Below are 24,519 nucleotides of genomic sequence, written 5' to 3'. Positions count from 1 at the left end.
CCAGCATCAGGGTCTTTTCAGATGAGTCAGCTCTTTGCATCAGGTGGCCAAAGTATTGGATTTTCAGCTTCAGCATCAATCCTTACGATGAATATTCAGGACTGATTTCCTTTAGAATGGACTGGTTGGATCTCCTTGCTTTGCGTGGGACTCTCGAGTCTTCTTCAACACCACAGTTCAAAAGCATCAATTCTTTGGTGCTCAGCTTTCTTCATAGTCCAACTCTCACATCCATACATGACTACTGGAAAAACCATAGCTTTGACTAGACGGACCTTTGTTGACAAAGTAATGTCTCTGCTTTTTAATAAGCTGTCTGGGTTGATCATAACTTTTCTTCCAAGGAGCAAGCGTCTTTTAATGCTATGGCTGCAGTCACCATCTGCAGTGATTTTAGAGCCCCAAAATAAAGTCTGACACTGTTTCCACTGTTTCCCCCATCTATTTCCCATGAAGTGATGGGACCAGATGCCATGGTCTTAGTTTTCTGAATGTTGAGTTTTAAGCCAACTTTTTCACTCTCCTCTTTCACTTTCATCAAGAGTCTCTTTAGTTCTTCTTCCCTTTCTGCCATAAGGATGGTGTCATCTGCATATCTGAGGTTATTGGTATTTCTCCCAGCAATCTTGATTCTAGTTTGTGCTTCATCCAGCCTAGCATTTCTCATGATGTACTCTGCATATAAGTTAAATAAGCAGGGTGACAATATACAGGCTTGATGTACTCCTTTTCCAATTTGGAACCAGTCTGTTGTTGCATGTCCAGTTCTAACTTGATTCTTAACCTGCCTACAGATTTCTCAGGAGGCAGGTCAGGTGGTCTCGTATTCCCATCTCTTGAAGCATTTTTCAGAGTTTGTTGTGATCCACAAGACAATATGGTAATAATTGGTACTCCTAGTGACAGTTACCTTTACAATATCTTATCACTCTAAAAAAGGACAGCTTTGTTTTGTCCCCTTATGGGTTGGGGTGTGAATTTTTCTGAACCGTACACTCAGGAATGGGATCCCATGCATGTATCCATGGACTACATAATTTCATGGAGCAGTGCCATGTTGCTCTCCAGAACGGATATTCAGCTTTAGACTCCCGGCAACAGTGTTTGGAGTTTCAGCTTCCTAACATCTCCTGAGCACTTGATATTTCTTATTCTCTAAGTATGTGAGATATTTCTCATTTTTTAAAATTAATTTTTATTAAAGTATAGTTGTTTTACGGTGTTGTTAGTTTCTGTATATAACAAAGTGAATCAGCTCTGTGTGTGTGCATGCTAAGTTGCTTTAGTTGTGTCCAACTCTTTGCAACCCTATAGACTGTAGCCCCCCAGGTTCTCTATCCATGGGGATTCTCCAGGCACCAATACTGCAGTGAATTGCCATGTGCTACTCCCGGGGATTTTCCTGACCCACGGATCAAACTGGCTTATCTTATGCCTCCTGCATTGGCAGGTGGATTCTTAACCACTCGCACCACTTGGGAAGCCCTGAATCACCTATATGTATACATGTGTCCCCTCTTTTTAAGATTTCCTTCCCATTTAGCTCACTACAGAGCACTGACTTCCTTGTGCTATATAGTAGATTCTCATTAGTTACCTGTTTTATACATAATAGTATGTATGTGTCAATCCCATTCTCCCAACTCATCTGCCCCCCACCCCCTTCCCCCTTGGTGTCCATAGACAGATGCTCCTCATTTTAATTGCATTGTTCTGACAAACAGTAAGATGGAGAATTTCTTTGTATATTTACCAGTCATTCAGATTGGTTTTCCTGTGAATTACCTGTTTACATCCTTTTCCTGTTTTTCTTTTACTTCCTTGTTTATTTGTTTTCGGTGGTGGTGGGTCTTCATTGCTGTGCGGGCTTTTTTGTAGTTGCAGAGAGCAGGGCTCTGTAGTGGCAGCGCACAGGCTTCTCAGTGCAGTGGCCTCTCTTGCGGCCGCGCACAGGCTCTAGGGGGTCTCAGGAGTTGCGGCTCCCGGGCTCTACAGCCCAGGCTCAGTAGCTGTGGCACTGAAGCTGAGCTGCTCCGTGGCACGTGGAATCCTCCTGGATCGAGAATTGAACCCGTGTCTCTTTCTTTGGCAGGTGGATTCTTTACCACTGAGCCACACGGGAAGCCCGTTTGCCTGTTTTTCAATTGAATTTTCTGATTTTCTCTTGTGATTGTAGAAGTTCTCAATAGTAACCCCTTGTAGGTTTTAGGTACTGGAAATCCTTTCTCCTAGACTGTCAGCTGTTTACTAACTTTGTAGTCCTTTCTTTAGTTCTGATAGAGTCAAACCAATTAGTTTTTGACTTATGGTTGGTAGATTTTGGGTCTTTCTAAAATAAATCCTTCACCATAGATCATAAAGATATTCTTATGTATTTTTTCATAGTAACTTTGTAATGTCTTTCACATATAAGCATGCATGTTTAATCATTCAGTGGTGTCTTGACTCTCTGCAAGAGAGTAACATTTGTAACATTATTCTCAACATTGGGAATAATGTTACAAATCAGAAGGAAAAGGAAGAATTAGCAGATGGTTCTGGAAAATCTACTTCACTATATAGCCAAAAATGAAGCTGGATCTTTCAACAATTTATATATTAAAAAAAAAAAAAAAACTGAATGGAGTAAAGCCTTATATGTGAGGGTTTCCCTGGTGGCTAAGATGATAAAGAATAGGCCTGCAATGCAGGAGACCCAAGTTCAATCCTAGGGTTGGGAAGATCCCCTGGAGAAGGAATGGCAACCCACTCCAGTATTCGTGCCTGGAGAACCCCATGGACGGAGGAGCCTGGCGGGCTACAGTCCATGAAGTCCCGGAAAGTCGGACACGACTGAGTGACTAAGCATGCACGCATGACAGTATTTTTACAGTGTTACATCATTCCATCCCTATTATATATAAATGATGTGCTTATCATTTAGTCAGCTTTTCTGTGTCTTTTAAAAAGTTATTTAATTGACTGATTTATTTGGCTACATTGGGTCTTAGTTGTGGCATATGGGATCTTTCATTGCTGTGCACAGGCTTCTCTCTAGTTGTGACAAGTGGTTCCAGAGCTCATGGGCTCAGTAGTTGCAGTGCTTGGGTTAGTTGCCCCATGGCATGTGAATCTTAGTTCCTCTACCAGGGATTGAGTGCTAATCTGCTGCATTGGAAGGTGGATTCTAAACCACTGGACCTTGTTTTTCTGTAGTCTTTTAATACAATTTAAAGAATGTATCAAAAAAAATTATCCATGTCAAGCTTACCCATCCTTTGATTAGGATAATGCTAGGTTCTTTATACTTTTTATTACTGTTATGGATGTTATCTTGTTTTCTGTAATATTTTTAGGAACTCATTGCAGGTTTAGGGCTTCCCTGATAGCTCAGTTGATAAAGAATCGCCTGCAATGCAAGAGACCCCGGTTCGATTCCTGGGTTGGGAAGATCCGCTGGAGAAGGTATAGGCTACCCACTCTAGTATTCTTGGGCTTCTCTTGTGGCTCAGCTGGTGAAGAATCCACCTGCAATGTGGGAGATCTGGGTTCGATTCCTGGGTTGGGAAGATCCCCTGGAGAAGGGAAAGGCTACCCACCCCAGTGTTCTGGCCTGGAGAATTCCATGGGCTGTAATAGTCTGTGAAGTCGCAAAGAGTCAGACGTGACTGAGCGACTCTCACGTACATTCACTTTCATTGCAGGTATCAGTTCAGTTCAGTTCAGTCGCTCAGTCGTGTCCAACTCTTTGTGACCTCATGAATCGCATCACGCCAGGCCTCCCTGTCCATCACCAACTCCTGGAGTTTACTCAAACTCATGTCCATCGAGTCGGTGATGCCATCCAACCATCTCATCCTCTGTCGTCCCTTTCTCCTCCTGCCCCCAGTCCCTCCCAGCATCAGGGTCTTTTCCAATAAGTCAACTCTTCACATGAGTTTGCCAAAGTATTGGAGTTTCAGATTAAGCATCAGTCCTTCCAATGAACACCCAGGAATGATCTCCTTTAGAATGGACTGGTTGGATCTCCTTGTAGTCCAAGAGACTCTCAAGAGTGTTCTCCAACACCACAGTTCAAAAGCATCAATTCTTCGGTGCTCAGCCTTCTTCACAGTCCAACTCTCACATCCATACATGACCACTGGAAAAACCATAGTCTTGACTAGACAGACCTTTGTTGGCAAAGTAATGTCTCTGCTTTTGAATGTGCTATCTAGGTTGGTCATAACTTTCCTTCCAAGGAATAAGCGTCTTTTAATCTCATGGCTGCAATCACCGTCTGCAGTGATTTTGGAGCCCCCCAAAATAAAGTCAGCCGCTGTTTCCACTGTTTCCCCATCTAGTTCCCATGAAGTGATGGGACCAGATGCCATGATCTTCGTTTTCTGAATGTTGAGCTTTAAGCCAACTTTTTCCACTCTCCTCTTTCACTTTCAACAAGAGGCTTTTTAGTTCTTCTTCATTTTCTGCCATAAGAGTGGTCTCATTTGCATATCTGAGGTTATTGATATTTCTCCCGGCAATCTTGATTCCAGCTTGTGCTTCTTCCAGCCCAGCATTTCTCATGACGTACTCTGCATATAAGTTAAATAATCAGGGTGACAATATATAGCCTTGATGTACTCCTTTTCGTATTTGGAACCAGTCTGTTGTTCCATGTCCAGTTCTAACTGTTGCTTCCTGACCTGCATACCGATTTCTCAAGAGGCAGGTCAGGTGGTCTGGTATTTCCATCTCTTTCAGAATTTTCCAGTTTATTGTGATCCACACAGTCAAAGGCTTTGGTATAGTCAATAAAGCAGAAATAGATGTTTTTTGGAACTCTCGTTTTTTCAATGATCCAGTGGATATTGGCAATTTGATCTCTGATTCCTCTGCCTTTTCTAAACCAGCTTGAACATCTGGAAGTTCATGGTTCACGTATTGCTGAAGCCTGGCTTGGAGTATTTTGAGCATTACTTTACTAGCATGTGAGATGAGTGCAATTGTGTGGTAGTTTGAGCCTTCTTTGGCTTGCCTTTCCTTGGGATTGGAATGAAAAGTGACCTTTTCCAGTCCTGTGGCCACTGCTGAGTTTTCCAAATTTGTTGGCATATTGATTGCAGCCCTTTCACAGCATCATCTTTTAGGAGTTGAAATAGCTCAACTGGAATTCCATCACCTCCACTAGCTTTATTCGTAGTAATGCTTTCTAAGGCCCACTTGAGATCACATTCCAGGATGTCTGGCTCCATGTGAGTGATCACACCATCGTGATTATCTGGGTCATGAAGATCTTTTTTGTACAGTTCTTCTGTGTATTCTTGCCACCTCTTCTTAATATCTTTTGCTTCTGTTAGATCCATACGATTTCTGTCCTTTATTGAGCCCATCTTTGCATGAAATGTTCCCTTGGTATCTCTAATTCTCTTGAAGAGATCTCTAGTCTTTCTCATTCTGTTGTTTTCCTCTATTTCTTTGCATTGATCACTGAGGAAGGCTTTCTTATCTCTTCTTGCTATTCTTTGGAACTCTGCATTCAAATGCTTATATCTTTCCTTTTTTCCTTGGCTTTTCACTTGTCTTCTCTTCACAGCTGTTTGTAAGGCCTCCCCAGACAGCCATTTTGCTTTTTTGCATTTCTTTTTCTTGGGGATGGTCTTGCTCCCTGTCTCCTGTACAATGTCACAAACCTCTGTCCATAGTTCATCAGGTACTCTATCAGATCTTGGCCCTTAAATCTATTTCTCACTTCCACTGTATAATCATAAGGGATTTGATTTAGGTCATACCTGAATGGTCTAGTGGTTTTCCCTACTTTCTTCAATTTAAGTCTGAATTTGGCAATAAGGAGCTCATGATCTGAGCCACAGTCAGCTCCCGGTCTTGGTTTTTGCTGACTGTGTAGAGTTTCTCCATCTTTGGCTGCAAAGAATATAATCAATCTGATTTTGGTGTTGACCATCTGGTGACGTCCATGTGTAGAGTCTTCTCTTGTGTTACTGGAAGAGGGTGTTTGCTATGACCAGTGCGTTCTCTTGGCAAAACTCTATTAGTCTTTGCCCTGCTTCATTCCATACTCCAAGGCTAAATTTGCCTGTGACAATTGACTTTTGCTTTTTGATCTCAATTTCACTGAATTTCCTCATCAGTGTCAACATTTTGTCAAGTAAATCTCTTGGATTCTCTTTCTTCTGTTCATGCTGAATTTAGTTTCTTCTGTTCCATTCTTATACTTACTTCTTTTCTTTTTTGTGTCTTTTTGTACTGATCTGACATCCAGTTACTATGCTGAATATTAGTAACTACAGGGGCATCATTGTCCTGTTCCCAAGTACAGTTCTTTGATTATCTTGTGTTAGTTTTTGACTTTCTAAATGTGTTTTTGTACTCTCACCAACCAGATGAGTAGTCCTTAAATGTGGATACTTTGTACTAAAATTATCTGTATTCCTAGTAGCATCTAGAAGAGTAATCAGTGCATTGCAGATTTTCAGTATATTGTTGAATTAATCAATGAGTTTGGACATTTGCTGATCACTTGATTGGATTCTTTTGGGAATTTTGTTTTTTGGTTATAATGATAAATCAGAAAGTACTTTTAAGTTATATGCAGTAATATTAATCATAGAATATATTTAAATAGCGCTTATATTCAGAGATATTAATTTTTCTTAAACATGCTAGTTATACTGTAGTAGAAGAGCTATTTAATATGGTTTTATTTTGTTATTTTTATGTTTAAAAGTTGTATTCATAAAATTAATAAAACCACATTACAGACATTTGGATGATAGGAGGAAGAATATGCATGAAAGTCTCACTAGCCTGAGACAACCACCTTTACGGTTTTATTATATTTCTTTCTATTTTTTCATGTACTTCTGATTTCTATAGCTATAACTGTGATGTATAAATCATGTATGTTTTCATTTAGTATTTTGTTATAATTTTATAAGAATTGCAATCAGTTATAATTGTCTGAGAGATGCTTGTCGTGTGAATGAGATTTATATGATAAGAATTTTTCCACTGTCTTTGTAACCATGAACTTTGGTCTTTGTAACCATGAACTTTGGTATCTGTATCATGAATAGATATTATATGAAATAGATGTAACATAATTTAGCCATTTTCCTGTAACTGAACATTTTGTAGTTTTTTAAATAGTTTTTACTAAATTAGTAGAGCTGTAATTAACGTCTTTTGACTCGAACTCCCTTCCTATATTTTGAGTTACTTTTGTGGGCTGAAGTCATAGAAGTGGTCAATAAATGTACTTCCATACTTGAATTTGGAGGTATGAACATTTCCATGGTTCTTGATACATACTGTTTTTCAAAAGGATTATACCAATTTATAATTATTACTGACAGATGTGAGTGGTTTCATCTTTTAGTAGTTTTTCTAACTTGTATCTGTGACTTCTGTTTTCTTGTTCTGGGTTTCTTTCAGATTCTTGTCTTTTACTTTTTACGATGTCTGCTGGCTTTTGTGAGCTGTATATGTGAACTTTACTTCTACAAGTGAGTATAAAAACTTTGCTTCTAAAAGTGCTGTAAGAGCCAAATTGAGCATAAGTTATTTCTCCGATGGTAGAAACAGTGTTTAGAAATAGAAGGCATTTTTATTCTAGCTTCTGATATTATATCTAAAACTCAATTTTTTTTTAAGCCAACCATTGGGAAGATATACTTCTAATTTCCTGAGGTGTAAGTGCTATATCTTCATATTATAATTTCAATTCCGTAAGTGTATATCTGAGTAGTACTTTATTTGGTAGGATTTTGTAGAGCCTATTTTTGGTCCTAAGAGATAAATCATGATGTCTGTCTTCCCCTTTTGAGCTTAGCTGATAGGAAATTATTTCCAGTGTGAGACTCACTGCTCTTATATGTACTCAATATGATTGTCTTCCGCCAAGTAACTGTTGGTTGAATGAATATTAGTGAAAATATTAAGCATTTAAGTATCTCAGTAATAAAAATAGCTACCTTTTTTTTTTTTAAACATGAAACCTAACAAACATCTTATTTTAAGAATGCTTTAAAAGGTATTTGGACTTAGTAACCATTACTTAAAGTCTTTCCGTTGCAAAACAGCCAACAATGTCAGATAAAAAAGTTCTTTGGTCTTGACTCTGAGTAGAATAAAGTTAAAAAAAAAGAAATCCAGTGCTACCTTTGAGGATTGTAACTTTAAGTTGGTCTTCGTATGAATTCAGGACTGAATTCAAATTACCTGTATGGTCTCCTAAGCCTCAAGTTTAGAATTTATTGTAAATTGTTCAGGGCTTATTCCTTGAAAGAAAAGCTATGACAAACCTACACAGTGTATTAAAAAGCAGAGACATCACTTTGCTGACAAAGGTTTGTAGGTTTTTCTGGATGTGAGAGTTGGGCCATAAAGAAGGCTGAGTGCCAAAGAATTGATGCTTTTGGATTGTGCTGCTGGAGAAGACTCTTGAGAGTCCCTTGGATTATAAGGAGATGAAACCAGTCAATCCTAAAGGAAATCAACCCTGAATATTCACAGGAAGGACTGATGCTGAAGCTGAAGCTCCAGTACTCTGGCCACCTGACCCAGAGCCGACTCATTGGAAAAGACCCTGATGCTGGGAAAGATTGAGGGCAGGAGAAGAGGGTGACAGAGAATGAGATGGTTGGATGACATCACCAACTCAACGGACATGAGTTTGAACAAACTCTGGGAGATGGTGAAGGACAGGGAAGCCTGGCCTGCTGCAGTCCATGGGTTGCAAAGAGCAAACATGACTTAGTGACTGAACAACAATAGTGTCCCCAGACACTTTTGGAGAAGGAAATGGCACCCCACTCCAGTACTCTTGCCTGGAAAATCTCATGGATGGAGGAGCCTGATAGGCAGCAGTCCTTGGGGTCGCCAAGAGTCAGACACAACTGAGTGACTTCACTTTCCTTTTCTTTTCAGACATCTTGCAAAATCAAAAAGTAAAATTTCTCTAAAGAAGTGGAGTCTTAATCCAATTGTCGAAGAATTACCATAGATAAAGTTCTAGTGAACCAGATTATAATAAAAGTAAATGACAAAGCACAGAAAGGAACAGGTCATTATGAGTGAGAGCCAGCAGAGATCATCAATAGAAAGCTGACCTACCAAACTTCATTTATTAGGAATTACTAAAATAAGAATATAAAATAATTATATTTAATATTTTTAAAGAAATAAAATAGGGAATTGAAAGCATGAAATAAAAGACTAATAAGAGATTAAACAATCAATGCAGTGGAAAGGAGCTTACAGAATGGCTGAAAATATTTGCAGATCATATATAAGTTCATTTCCAAAATGTATAAGGAGCTCTTCTAACTCAGTGGTTAAAAAAAACCTAATAAAATGGCCAACAGGCATATGAAAAGAGGGAAATATCACTAGTCATAAGGAAAACAAATCAAAACCACAGGGAGATCATTTCATATCTGTTAGAATGGCTTTTGTCTAGGGAGGCAAGGATATATTATACAATGGAGAAAAGACAGTCTCTTTAACAAGTAGTGTTGGAAAACCTGGACAGCCACTAATAGATCAGTGAAGTTAGAATATCTCTCACACCATACTAGAAAATAAATGCAAAATGACTTAAAGACTTAAGTATAAGACATAACACTATAAAACTCCTAAAAGAACATATAGGTAAAACATTCTCTGACATATATTGTACTAATGTTTCCTTAGGTCATTCTCCCAAGGCAATAGAAATAAAAGCAGATAAACACTTGGGGCCTTAAACTTATAACTGCTTAAAAATTTTTTTTATTATGTTTTAAGTTGAAATAGAGTTGATTTACAGTGTTGTGCAGACTTACAAGCTTTTGCACAGCAGAGAAAACCATAAACAAAATGGAAAGACGAACTATGGACTGGGGGAAAATAGTTGCAAATGATGTGACTAACTGGGGTTTAATCTCCAAAATATACAAACAGCTCCTACAAATCAACAACAAAAAGCAACCCAGTCAAAAAGTGGACAGAAGACCTAAATAGACATTTCTCCAAAGAAGACATACAGGTAGCCAATAAGCACGTGAAAAGATGCTCAGCATTGCTAATCATTAGAGAAATGCAAATCAAAAGTACAATGAAGTATCACTTCACACTGGTCAAAATGGCCATCATCAAGAAGTCTACAAATTATAAATGCTGGAGCTGCTGCTGCTGCTAAGTTGCTTCAGTCGTGTCCGACTCTGTGATCTAGAACACGTGAGTTGATACTACTGAAGCTCAGGCACCATGCTGTGCAACAAGAGATGCCACTGCAATGAGAAACCCTCGCACCTCAACTCTAGAGTAGCCCGTCCTTGCTGCAATGAGAGAAAGTCCACACAGCAACGAAGATCTAGCACGGCCAAATATAAAATAATGAATAAATTGATTAATTTAAAAAGAAAAATATTAAAAAAAAAGAGGGAAATCCTAAAGATATGACAAAGTAGATGCGCCTTGAGGATATTGGGCTAAGTGAAATAACTTGCCACAGGGGAGCAAATATTGCACAGTTCCCCTTCCACGAGGTATGTGAAATGGTTGAACTTATGGAAGCAAAGGAATGGTGGACTTGTGGCTGCCAAGATCGGGGGCTGATGGAAACAGAAAGTTGCTAATCAGTGCATATAATATTTCACTTATACGAATTAGCTCTAGACATCTGCTATACAACATTATGCTTATTATATATAATATATATAATTATTATTATATAATTAATTATTATATATATTATATATTATATATTATTCATGCAGTACTGTGTTTTACATTTAAATATCTGTTAGGAGGGTAGATCTCATATTAGGTGATCTTACCACAATGAAATAAAAAAAGGTAATGAATGAGACTACAAAAATGACCAGGCAGATTTGAAAAAGAGCCACACAGAACTTGAATTAAAAATATAGGAATTGATATAGAAAATTCAGTGGATAAACAACTGATTTGTTGTTGTTGTTCAGTCACTAAATCGTGTCCGACTCTTTGCAACCAGCGTGCCAGGCTTCCCTGTCCTTCACCATCTCCTGGAGTTTGTTCAAACTCATGTCCATCGAGTTGGTGATGTCATCCAACCATCTCATCCTCTGTTGCCTTGTTCTCCTCCAGCCCTCAATCTTTCCCAGCATCAGGGTATACAACTGATTAGACATTTCTGTTTTAAAAAAATTTTTAAATATTTATTTTTAATTGAAGGATAGTTGCTTTAGAATATTGTGTTGGTTTCTGCCATACATCAACATGAATTAGCCATACGTATACATACATCCTCTCCCTCCAGGACCTCCCTCCCGCCTCCCACCCCACCCCACCCCTCTGGTTTCTCGTGGAGCACCAGTTTGAGCTCCCTGAGTCACATAGCAAATTCCCACTGGTTATCTGCTTTACACATGGTAGGGCTTATGTGTCCATTCCACTCTGTTCGTTCCACCCTCTCCTTCCCCCACCAACCCCGCATTGTGTCCACAAGTCTGTTCTCTTGATTTGACACTTCTAATAAATAAACCAGAAGATTAATCTGAAGAAGTTACTAAGAATGTAGTACAGAGTGACAGAAGAAAAAAAAAGGTGAGAGGATAAAAAAAGCGTGTGGTGGAGTTGAAAGATCTGATTTATATCTAATCAGATCTAGGCGATTATAGAATAGAGAGAGGCAGTATTAAGAGAAGTAATAGCTAAGAATTTTCCAGAATCAAAGGAGAAAGGACACTAATCCACAATTCAGGAAGCCTAATGTCCTGAGCTGGATAAATAAAGAGTAATTAGGGATACTGTGTAAACCCAAGAGTAAAGAAGATCTTACAGGTTGACAGAGGACTAATCCAAATCTTACAAAGAAATGTCAGGCAGTAAAACCAACATAAGCCTTCTCAAGAGCCAGAAGACAAAATATATGGTCAAAGTTCTGTGAGAAAATGACTGTCATCCTAAAGTGATAGATTCAGCTAAAGCACCTTTTAAGACCAAGAGCTAAATAAAGGCTTTTCTGACAAAATGAAAAAAATATCAAAAACCAGAATTTACCATTAACAGATCCTTACTGCAAAGAACCTTCTAAAGGATATATTAAGGAAGAAACAAAATTATTTCAGAAAGAAGCTCTGTGATGCAGTTAAGAATCTGAGCAAGAAGAGTTAACACATGGTTATGTCTGAACAAATATTGACTAAATGAAGCAACAATCACCTCTACTGATGTTTTACTTATCGGGTTGAAAAGACCTATGAGACAGAAGTTAAAGGAAGTATATAATTTATTGAGGAACGTTGACTTAGATAACCTTTTATTAAAACTTTGGTGTGCCTCCTAGTCTTCTTTGCTGATAGCTGCCCTCTGTTGAGCAGCTCTGTGCCTGGCACTCTTCTGAGTACTTTGCCATGCATCGTCCTCACAGAAACCTTATGCAGTAAGTATTATCATTATCCTCATTTAACAGACGAGGAATCTTACAGAGATGTTACTAGGCTAGGGAGCCTCTGCTAGTGAGTGGAAGGGCCAAGATTGTAACCTGTGCATGTATGGTCTGTTATTTTTCCATTACACCAGGCTGTTTTCCTACTGATGTAGTTATAATCTAGCATAGATTATTCTGTAGACATAATCTATAGGAAGTATACATTTCCTCTTAGGCACAGAGCTTCTCTCCTGCATAAGGAATGAGAATGTTTATGCACATGAAATTGCTAACAGACCTGTTGAGACAGTCCTGTATTTGACTTTAGATCTTCAGTGTTCTCTGTGATGCAGCCCTGTTTTTGTGCTTTAAATTGAAATTTCCATCCTGAAGGTCTGCTGTGTTGATAGCCTTTGCCTTCCCTCTAGGGCTGTGTGTAAGAAGTTTGGGCTGCATGTGAGTCGAATGATGCTAGCCTTCTTGGTTCTCAGCACTGGGATGTTTTGCTCATCATCAGGTAAGTAAAAGAACAGGTGAGGATGTAAAAGGTTCACTGACATTTCGCAGTTGCATCAAACAGAAGAACTTGTCCAGATGTAGGTTATATTAGTATAACATGTCAGTAATTTCCAGAGTCCTATGATCTGCCCAGGTGGCTCACTGGTAAAGAACCCGCCTGCTCATGCAGGAGACACAAGAGACATGGGTTAGATCCTTGGGTCGGGAAGATCCCCTGGAGGAGGAAATGGCAACCCACTCCAGTATTCTTGCCTCAGAAATCCCATGGACAGAGGAGCTTGGTGGGCTACAGTCCGTAAGGTTGCAGAGTCAGACACGACTTGAACATGCACATGGGGGATTATCTTCATGACCTTGATTGACCTTTACAACAATCCTATGATAAAAGTCATATAATTGTTTTCTCATTTTTGCAAGTAAGCACACTGAAACTTAGAAGGGTGAAATGACTTGCCAAAAGTCAAAGAATTCATAAGTGGTAGAGCTGTTATTTTCATCAGGTTGTTTTCTTTTACATTATTATATATATTTTTAATCATTGCAAGGCTGAAAAACAGAGGCATCCACTTCCTTTCTTTGCTGTTAGCAGAAGGAAAATAATTTTATTTTGCTCAAGAAATCTCTTATTTTGCTCAAGGACTTCCCAGGTGGCGCTAGTGGTCAAGAATCCACCTGCCAATGCAGGAGACATAAGAGACACAGGTTTGATCCCTGGGTTGGGAAGATCCCCTGGAGAAGGAAATGACAACCCACTCCAGTATTCTTGCCTGGAGAATCCCTTGGACAGAGGAGCCTGGCAGGCAGCAGTCCATAAGGTCACAAAGAGTCAGACACGGCTGAAATGACTTAGCATGGTTTCAAAGACCCTGGTCTTGATGGTTCTATTTTATGCCAGTTACTTGCCAGGGATTCTATAAAAGTACACATCTTCTGTTGAATTTTTTTTTTTTTTAAGTAAGCTTCTGTAAATTTAGAATAAAATCTTTAATGTAGAGTGGTGGCTTTCCAGCTGTGCTGCCTTTGAACCTTTGTGGTTTTTGACCTGTGCCAGAGTGACCTGTTCCTAAAAGGTAGCCTGTTCCCAGTTACCCAGAAAAATTTAGTTACTAGATGTAATTTTCTGAGTTTTAATTTTGACTTGTGTGTACCAGAATCTAGTACACATATTAAATGTATACAAAAATAGTATCTAGTGTAAAAGTATTGATATAGACTTACTTTTCCTTCAATGACTATATCTTAATCCATGTTCTACAGAGACCTCAGGCCTCTTACCTGAATAGCTTTGAGAGCCTGAATGAGACTATGTTCTGGCCTCTAAGTGGGCAGAGACCTCAGGTTCCTCTCCTCCCCTTGGGGCTGGAATCAGCAGCATGGGATGGCATCAGTATTGTTTAGCGTTTGTCTGGGAAGGTTGTACTTCACATGTCTTTTTAGTTATTTTGCTAGTCCTAAAATGGATTCTTGTATGAGGGAAATACCTGGGAGTATATTTAGTTTTATAATTTCAGTGGAGTATGTTAAGGCACAAATCACTTAAAGGCATCCTTTGATACAGAGCCTCTGAACCCTTTGCTGAGTTTTTTTTTAAATTAATTTATTTTAATTGGAGGATAATTACTTTACAATATTGTGATGGTTTGTGCCATACATCAATATGAATCAGCCATAGGAATGCCTTTGCTGAGTTTTTTTTTAATTTAAATTTATTTATTTTAATTGGAGGCTAATTACTTTACAATATTGTATTGGTTTTGCCATACATCAGCATAAATCACCATACTGCCTGTTCACTGTGGTTCTTGTTGGAATTGGTACTGAGTTTTCTTACCTAGTGCTTGCTAGGTGAAGCCCTTAAACAGCAGGGAGAGGCAGGTCTGCATTTTCATGTCGAGTTAATAGAAATGCCTGGATGAAATGTTACTGTCACAGAGACCCTGAAGGTGGTCGGCAAGAAAGTTATGTGATGAAATAACTAGGGGGACATCTAAAGGCCAAACTCCCTGTGGCGGTGGATGCAGGGTACAAAGCAGTGCTGCCGTCTTAACAGATGTGGCTCTTCAGAGGCTTCTGAGAACTCCGCTGGGGTACAGGCTGCTGCTTGGACAGTCTCAGAAGACTATCAGAGGATTAACTTCTTCCAAAACAGATTGTTAACAATGGCTCTAAATTTATTTTATTTTATTTTTTTGGCTGTGCTGGGTCTTTGTTGCTGCACAGGCTTTTCTCTCGTTGTGATGAGCGGGGGCTCCTTTCTAGCTGGGATGCGGGCTTCTCACCACGCTGGCTTATCTTGTTGTGGAACACAGGTCCTAGGGCATGAGGGTTTCAGTAGTTGCAGGTCCCGGGCTCCAGAGCACAGGCTCAGTAGTTGTGGTGCACAGGCTTAGTTTCTCTGCAGCACCTGGGATATTCCTGACCACAGATCTAACCCATGTTCCCTGCATTGGCAGGTGAATTCTTTACCACTGAGCCACTAGGGAAGCCCGAATGGCTCAAAATTTCTTGAAACATAATTTCTGCCTGGAAATATAGCCTGAGGGTATTCCTGGGGAACCTGAAATCCTGTAAGTTTTAGACTTGGAGTACAGGCCAGGAGATAAATGACATTGAATAATTGGGCGACATGCTGGTACATAAAAAAACAGGACTATGAAAATAAGAAAATTGTTGAACTTTTTTTTTTTAAGGAGAATCACTTTACTCCTCATTTTTAATATAGCATTGCTCAAAGTATGTTCTTGGTTATTGGCATTTTGCAATGCAGGTTCATTTTTAATAATTGATAACTAGTATATCTCAATCCCTTGTCTCTTTCCCTCCTTTTTTCATTTTTTTGTCTTGCAGCATTCCTTCCTAGCAGCTTCTGTATGTACACTACCTTGATAGCCATGACTGGCTGGTATATGGACAAAACTTCCTTTGCTGTGCTTGGAGTCGCCGCTGGGGCCATCTTAGGCTGGCCGTTCAGTGCAGCTCTCGGGTAAGAAACTAATGTGATTCATCTTCCATGTGTTACTGGGCATAAAGTCCATCTGAATGTTAGGTTGTCTCCATAGTCTCTAGGTGGGGCTGAAGTTATGGGAATTAATTATATAAAGATTCTGGGAAATGGAAGAATATTTCTCTCATGTTTAATTCTAATAAGAGCAGTGACTATTAAGCATCTGCTGTCTGCTCAGTCAGTTCAGTCACTCAGTCATGTCTAACTCACTGCGACCCCATGGACTGCAGCATGCCAGGCCTCCCTATCCATCACCAACTCCCGGAGCCTACTCAAACCCATGTCCATAGAGTCAGTGATGCCATCCAACCATCTCATCCTCTGTCATCCCCTTCTTCTCCTACCTTCAATCTTTCCAAGCATCTGGGTCTTTTCCAATGAGTCAGTTCTTCACATCAGGTGAGTACTGGAGTTTCAACCTCAGTATCAGTCCTTCCAACAAATATTCAGGACTGATTTCCTTTAGGATGGACTGGTTGGATCTCCTTGTACTCCATGGGACTCTCAAGAGTCTTCTCCAACACCACAGTTCAAAAGCATCAATTCTTCGGTGCTTAGTTTTCTTTCTAATCCAACTCTCACATCCATACATGACCACTGGAAAAACAATAGCTTTAACTAGACGGACCTTTGTCAACAAAGTAATGTCTCTGTTTTTTCATATGCTATCTCGATTGGTCATAACTTTTCTTCCAAAGAGCAAGCATCTTTTTATTTCATGGCTGCAGTCACCATCTGCAGTGATTTTGGAGCCCCCAAAATTAAAGTCTGTCATTGTTTCCACTGTTTCCCCATCTGTTTGCCATGAAGTGATGGGACCAGATGCCATGATCTTAGTTTTCTGAATGTTGAGTTTTAAGCCAACTTTTTCACTCTCCTCTTTCACTTTCATCAAGAGTCTCTTTAGTTCTTCTTCCCTTTCTGCCGTAAGGGTGGTGTCATCTGCATATCTGAGGTTATTGATATTTCTCCCTGCAATCTTGATTCTAGTTTGTGCTTCTTCCAGCCCAGCATTTCTCATGATGTACTCTGCATATAAGTTAAATAAGCAGGGTGATAATATACAGCCTTGACATACTCCTTTCCTAATTTGGAATCAGTTTGTGGTTCCATGTCCAGTTCTAACTGTTGCTTCCTGACCTGCATACAGGTTTCTCAAGAGGCAGATCAGGTAACTGGTATTCCCATCTCTTGAAGAATTTTTCAGAGTTTGTTGTGATCCACACAGTCAAAGGCTTTGGCATAGTCAATAAAGCAGAATTAGATATTTTCTGGAACTCTCTTGCTTTTGTGATGATCCAGAGGATGTTGGCAATTTTATCTCTGGTTCCTCTGCCTTAGCTAAATCCAGCTTGAACATCTGGAAGTTCACTATTTACATACTGTTGAAGCCTGGCTTGGAGAATTTTGAGCATTACTTTACTAGCGTGTGAAATGAGTGCAATTGTGCGGTAGTTTGAGCATTCTTTGGCCTTGCCTTTGTTTGGGATTGGAATGAAAACTGACCTTTTCCAGTCCTCTGGCCACTGCTAAGTTCTCCAAATTTGCTGCATATTAAGTGCAGCCCTTTCACAGCATCATCTTTTATGAAGATTTGAAATAGCTCAACTGGGATTCCATCACCTCCACTAGCTTTGTAGTAATGCTTCCTAAGGCCCACTTGACTTTACATTCCAGGATGTCTGGCTCTAGGTTGGTGATCATACCATCGTGATTATCTGGGTTGTAAATATCTTTTTTGTACAGTTCTTCTGTGTTCTTGCCACCTCTTCTTAATATCTTCTCCTTCTGTTAGGTCCCTACCATTTCTGTCCTTTATTAAGCAGATCTTTTCATGAAATGTTTCCTTGGTATCTCTAATTTTCTTGAAGAGATCTCTAGACTTTCCCATTCTAAGTTTTTTTCCCTCTATTTCTTTGCATTGATCACTGAGGAAAGCTTTCTTATCTCTCCTTGCTATTCTTTGGAACTCTGCATTCAAATGGGTATATCTTTCCTTTTCTTCTTTGCCTTTCACTTCTCTTCTATTCACAGCTATTTGTAAGGCCTCCTCAAACAAAGATTTTCCCTTTTTGCATGTCTTTTCCTTGGGGATGGTCTTGATCCCTGCCTCTTGTACAATGTCAGAAACCTCTGTCCATAATTCTTCAGGCACTCTGTCTATCAGATCTAATCCCTTGAATCTATTTCTCACTTCCACTGTATAATCATCAGGGATTTGATTTAGGTCATACCTGAATGGTCTAGTGGTTTTCCCTACTTTCTTCAATTTAAGTCTGAACTTGGCAATAACATTCCATTATTGTATGGCTGTCCATAATTTATTTAACCATTGCTTTGCTGGTAGGCATTTGGTTTTCAGTTTCTTTTTTGTTATTATACACAATAATTTAGCAAATATTCTTTTACATGTCTTACGGAAATTTATAGAATAAAATTTTTTAAAGGGAGTTAGGAAGTCAGAGAATAAACATTTAAAATTTCCTTGTTTGGATTTTAAAGGCTGGTTTCCCCACTTCCAATCTTCTCTTCTCTTCTGCATATGATTCTCAGATTATTATATTTCTTAAGGTTTTATGTGGGACCCTCTTCTGTACTTCTGCTGTCTCTTCATCATCTTGATGAGTCCCATATCTTTATATCTAGTCCAGTCATCTCTAAGCTTCCCTCATATCTACCTGGCTGCCTATCCGTATCTGTCTTTCACTGTGTTTCTAGCCCAGAAAGTGGTACCACCGTCTGTGCTGGGCCAGGACCTGAAAATCCTCTGTGAGTCTTTTCTTTCTCATGTCATGTCTTATGCCTCTGGAATGTCTCTTGAATCTGCTTATCTTCACCTCTCTCTGTTCCTTGATGCAGCCTCCTAAATGATCTTCCCATCTCCAGTCTTAGTCCTTAGAAATCTCCTCTCCATACTTGAACTAGAGTTATCTTCCTACAATACAAAGATGATTTTATCGCTCTGTTTTATCTTAAACTCTATAATAGATTCTCCATTGTTCTGTGTCACAGAGAAGGCAGTTTGTAGCCTGTGGGTCACACATTCAGGTGGCCTGTTTTTGCGCAGCCCAAGAACTGAGATATTTTACATTTTTAAAGAATGCATGCCCATGTGTGTGTGTGTGTGTACACGTGCACACCCACACCCACGCCCACACCCACACACACACACATGCACACATACAGAGGAATATGCAACAGAGACCAAAGCAGAACTTTAGGTTTGGCAAAGGCTAAAATACACGCTATCCGGTCCCTTAAATAAAAAGTTGGCCAACCCCTGCTCTTTGATGTCCAAACATTTTTTTAAACAGCTTTACTGAGATGTAATTCAGTAATATACCTTATGTATAATATACCATATAATTCACTCACTTAACTCATATAATTCAATGGTTTTTATACAGTTATACAACCAACACCAGAGTCAGTTTTATTTATTTTTTTAATTTTTATTTTTACTTTATTTTACTTTACAATACTGTATTGGTTTTGCCATACATTGACATGAATCCACCCAGAGTCAGTTTTAGAACATTCATCATCCCTAAAAGAAACCTGTACCCTTCACCAGTAACTTCCTTTTGTCCCCAAACCTACCAGTCTTTATTTCAGTCGCTCAGTTGTGTCCAACTCTTTGCAACCCCATGGACTGCAGCACGCCAGGCCTCCCTGTCCATCACCAACTCCTGGAGTTTATTCAAACTCATGTCCATGCAGTGGGTGATGCTATTCAGCCCTCTCATTCTCTGTCGTCCCCTTCTCCTCCTGCTTTCAGTCTTTCCCAGCATCAGGGACTTTTCAGATGAGTCAGTTCCTTGCATCAGGTGGCTACAGTATTGGAGTTTCAGCTTCAGTATCAGTCCTTCCAATGAATATTCAGGACTGATCTCCTTTAGAATGGGCTGGTTGGATCTCCTTGCTGTCCAAGGGACTCTCAAGAGTCTTCTCCAACACCACAGTTCGAAAGCATCAGTTCTTCAGTGCTCAGCTTTCTTTATAGTCCAACTCTCACATCCATACATGACTACTGGAAAAACCATAGCTTTGACTAGATGGACCTTTGTTGGCAAAGTAATGTCTCTGCTTTTTAATACGCTGTCTAGGTTGACATCCATTAATTTACTTTGTGTCTCTGGACACAAAAATCTACTCCATGTACCTGTTCTGGAGATTTTATATAAATAGAATCATACAGTATGGTCTTCTGTGTCTGGCTTCTTTTACTTCCCATGTTTTCAAGAGTCATCCACGTTATGACATGTATCAGTGCTTCATCCCTTTCTAGTGATGGGGTCCAGACTTCAATATGACTCACAAGGCCTTATGGTTTCCTCGTTTTTACATCTCCATCCTCCTTTTTTCCGTCTCTCCATTCCTTTTCCTCTTTGCTGGATCTACATTCAACTTTGTGAGTTCCTCAACTACCTCTGAGTTTGGGTGTTTTGATTAGTCTGCCTTCTGATAAGTGATTTTGGGATCACAGTTAATCACTCAGCACTGTGCTCTCATTTATTGACTTATCAAAGGAGAAATGCAGCTGCTATGGAAATGAAACTGGTGGTTCAGATGGTAGAGAATGTGCCTGCAGAGCAGGAGACCGGGTTCGATCCCTGGATCAGGAAGATCTCCTGGAGGAGGGAATGGCAAGCCACTTCAGTGTTCTTGCCTGGAGAATTCCACGGACAGGAGCCTGGTGGACAACAGTCCATGGTGTCGCAGAGTCAGACACAACTGAGCAGCTAACATTTTCATGGAAATGTAACTAGTTGGGGAGAAGAAGAAATGGAATGTTAATGCAATATTTAGTTAATAGAATGTGGAATTTCAGATCATAGAGAGATGTCCACATGACATGGCCAAATAGATGATAGCAATGATAGTAACATGTAAATGGAGAGATCTCGTGGAGGAGGCAGGAGCAGAGCCGGTAGTTGACACTGGGTAGATTCGGTGTAAGTAAATAGATTGGTGTGGGAGGGAATTCACTGTGACTGGATCATGGGTAAAGCTCTTCTAGATTAAGAAGTCATGAGTATGAAAGTGATTGTTCATGAAAAGGAGTTGAAGCACCTGCTGAGAAAGTAAGTGTAGAGAGAGAAAAGTAGAACCTTGTCTTTGGGAGCTAGGACCATGCATGGTAAGGCACACCATGGGATCGGGAAGAAAGCCTGAAAGGAGGACTAGGGAAGAGCCCAGAAAAGATCATCGGGGCCAGGGAGTCTAAAGAGGAAGGAACAGATGCTTTGTGTCAAGTGCAACGGAAAGACAAAGGGAGTTGGGGTTGTGGAAAGATACTGGGTCTGGCAGAGAGGAAATTCCTGGTGACCTCAGATCAGTCTTAATAACTTGATGTTAGGCCTTAAGGAAGAAATAGTGAAGGCAACTATGCTACTTGCCTGAGAAATTCGAGTGAAAGGAAGAAGGGCAAATATTGCATATTGGAACTATATTACATATTGGAAAGGGATATATCAGAATTGAAGTGAAAGTGTGTAATATTATTTTATTACTAAAGTGTTAATAAATCATGGAAGGGAGAAATAGGTATTTATTTGGCAGGGTGGGAATAGGACAATAAGGTAGTTTAGTTATGATTAATACATTGTAAGTGTCCACTGTACATAAATACTTATAAAATGGAGCTCACTCTGAAGCTGAGTATTTGTATTTCTTGTACACTGTGGAATGCATCATCCTCTGATGAGTTCTGTGAAGAGATCACATTTTTATTTTTGAGAAGACGTCCTCTCATGTACCACCTTCTTCCCTCACAGTAATTGCTGGAGACATTTGACTCTCAATTCAGCATGTTATGTGTGAATCTGTCCTGTTTGAGTCTGTATTCTCTGAGTATTTAACTCCCCACTTTCTGTTTCTCTGTTAAATAGTTTACCTATTGCCTTTGATCTGCTGATCATGAAACAAAGGTGGAAGAGTTTCTTTCATTGGTCGTTGGTTGCTCTAATGCTGTTTCTGGTGAGTTGTCTTTTTATGTTATTTTGTTCTAAAGTTGTAAGGAAAGCAACTTGTGATGTGGATGGAAGAGAGAACCTTAGGAGTTGATTCAGTTTTTTATTCTGAAGTCTACACTGTTAGCATTGTGAGGATGTTTCCAGAGCAAAACTCTACAATTGCTTTGTTTTCTGCTCTGTTTTAGGTGCCTGTGGTGGTCATTGACAGCTACTATTATGGGAAGCTGGTGATTGCACCACTCAACATAGTTTTGTATAATGTCTTTACTCTTCATGGACCTGATCTTTATGGTAAGGCTGTATGAAGTTAGGGAAGCATTGGAGGATAGTTTAATTGGTCTCAGCTTTGAAATTTTAATTCAGTTGCCTCATTTATCAAAGATAGCCTTTTGTTATTTAAACAAAATGTAATCTTCTTTTCTTATTTAAAAATAAATGATCTTTGAACACAGCACAGTGATGGTATGTGGCAACTAAATATTTTTCCTTGATTAATGTTGATACTCAGTTCTGGCTTCCTGTTAGTCTTGCAGCCTCTTAGTCTCAGTTACAGAGTGGTAAGGACTCTGTCCGGCATGCCTTGGCTTTTGATGCTACTCATTTAAAATTAACTTACTTTCCTCTTTTCTCATTACAAAACCAATATAATAACAAAAATAAGAAAATTAAAACATTCATAATCTCATCATCCTCAGATAGCTATTGTTAACACCTTGGAAAATATTCCTCTAGGCATTTTCTATACAGGTACACATTTGGTTTTCCTTTTTCATTTTTTTATTGGGTTAGCCAAAACCTGAATGAACCTTTTGGCCAACCCAGTAATTTGTGTTACTTTAGTATTTTGCATTAGGGGAGAAAGTTCACAAAATCTGTAGACGAAGTGTAACAAATGAGGGTGAGGTCAGCTTGAGAGGGTGGATAGTTTGGCCAGTTTAGCATTAAAAGGGGAAAAAAGGGAATGCTTTTAGTCTGGTGGTGGTTTAGTTGCTAAATTGTATCCGATTCTTTGTGACCCCATGGACTGTAGCCTGCCAGGCTCCTCTGTCCATGGAATTCTCCAGGCAAGGATACCGGAGTGGGTTGCCATATCCTACTCCAGGAGATCTTCCCAACCCAGGGATTGAACTCGGGTCTCCTGCATTGCAGGCAAGTTCTTTACCGTCTGAGCCACCTGTGGTGGGACAGTCTGGGGTTGGTTCTCTAGTTTCTGTCCATCTCTACCCCTTGCCTGATGGTTTTCTCTCAGCTAGTCTTCTATTTTTTTGCCTTTTCCAACCAGCCCTGGAGCCTGTTTTTTTTTTTTGGGAGGGGCACCCTGAGGGCATTTGAGTTAGTGACCGCTACAGAGGGATAAGCTAGAGATCTTTCTGATCAGATCATTCAAGTCAGTAAACATTTTATAAGACAACTTATCCTTAAATAAGTATAGTTTCTTCTGCCTTAACCTTTTGAAGATCTTAGATCTTTCTTTGTATGTGATTATCTTAGACTCTAGTGTGAAACACATTAATGTTATCTCTGTCTCTCTAATCAGTTTAACCCATGCCCATTTTTCTTTACCACTTTGCCAACAGAACCAGCAGATTGAATAAGATTTAAAGTAAGTGTGTGGGTGAAATTTAGTTGGGAAAGAGTCCATGGGGTCGCAGAGAGTTGGATACAACTTAGCCACAGAGCAACCACCACCTGGGGTTTGGGGAACGTTGTCATTTTAGATGACAAGTAGTAGGTTAAAAATAAAATGAATTTACAAACTGCTTAGAGAATAATTGCTAAGTGAAGGAATTTTAACAGACTTGTTTATGTGGCTCTAAGATCCCTAAGGATATGGAAAAAAGTCCCAATTTTCAGCTTTTGCCTCTAGAGGTCTCCCTTTATCTAGGGAGAGTTGCATGTTTTTATTTGCCCATTGTTTTAGTTTACTTGTAAAATTTTATTTGATTCCACAAGACAGTAGAAGGGGGACTCTACTTCTGGATCTGGATTGCATATTAGAACTTGATTTATGTGGAGCCTATTAGAAGCACAATGTGCATTATAGATGGGTGAATAAATTGTGTTAATTTGAGTTTAATCTTGAAAAATCGACTTCTGTACCTTTGAAATGGGTTATTACGTATTGGTATTCTGACTGCTTATTTGTAAAACTCTGTGTGAGAGCCTATGAAAGTTTTGTAATTTGTATATTCCTCTAGATGGGTGAAGTTTTTACAGCTAAAAATAAGTACGTTGATAGAGTAGGAAAAAAAGAATAAATTCTGACCTAAGTTTATATTTCTGGTTTAACAGTGGGTAAGTTTTGGGATCCAGAGAGCAGTGGCCAGTCTGCCAGGATGTTGGCATCTGCTGTTCATTTCAGCCAGTGTTTTATGGGGAAGAGTCCCTGGGGTTCTGTTCCGCCTGCTTTAGTGAACCTGGGTTAGCTTCAGTTCAGATTTTGCTACTTTGAATGTCCAAGAATTGATCACTTTCCTATTGATAGAAGAAGCTTTATTGGGAAAGAGGGAATTCGCATATTATTATTGCTGTTCGCTCACTAAGTTGTGTCTGACTCTTTTGTGATCCCATGGACTGTAGCCAGCGAGTAACCTCCAAGATGGCAGAAGTTATACCAAAAAAAGATGTCCTTTTCATCACAGGGG

The 24,519-nt window shown here is 39.4% G+C and overlaps 1 protein-coding gene across 2 annotated transcripts in view; it reads left to right on the top strand.

The window, feature by feature from the left end:
* ALG9 (ALG9 alpha-1,2-mannosyltransferase) overlaps positions 1-24,519 on the top strand; it is a 109,322-nt gene that overhangs the window by 4,979 nt on the left and 79,824 nt on the right. For both annotated transcript variants that reach the window (XM_069554992.1, XM_069554993.1), the window contains exons 4-8: positions 7,414-7,484; positions 12,805-12,893; positions 15,743-15,878; positions 21,791-21,878; positions 22,060-22,165. In XM_069554992.1, coding sequence (XP_069411093.1) covers positions 7,414-7,484; positions 12,805-12,893; positions 15,743-15,878; positions 21,791-21,878; positions 22,060-22,165 — 490 coding nt within the window. The remainder of the gene's footprint in view (positions 1-7,413; positions 7,485-12,804; positions 12,894-15,742; positions 15,879-21,790; positions 21,879-22,059; positions 22,166-24,519) is intronic.

The sequence above is a fragment of the Ovis canadensis genome, chromosome 15, assembly GCF_042477335.2.
Source record: "Ovis canadensis isolate MfBH-ARS-UI-01 breed Bighorn chromosome 15, ARS-UI_OviCan_v2, whole genome shotgun sequence".
Taxonomy (NCBI): Eukaryota; Metazoa; Chordata; class Mammalia; order Artiodactyla; family Bovidae; genus Ovis; species Ovis canadensis.
Note: the sequence above shows the minus strand (reverse complement) of the source record. Positions and strands in the feature narration are given on the sequence as shown.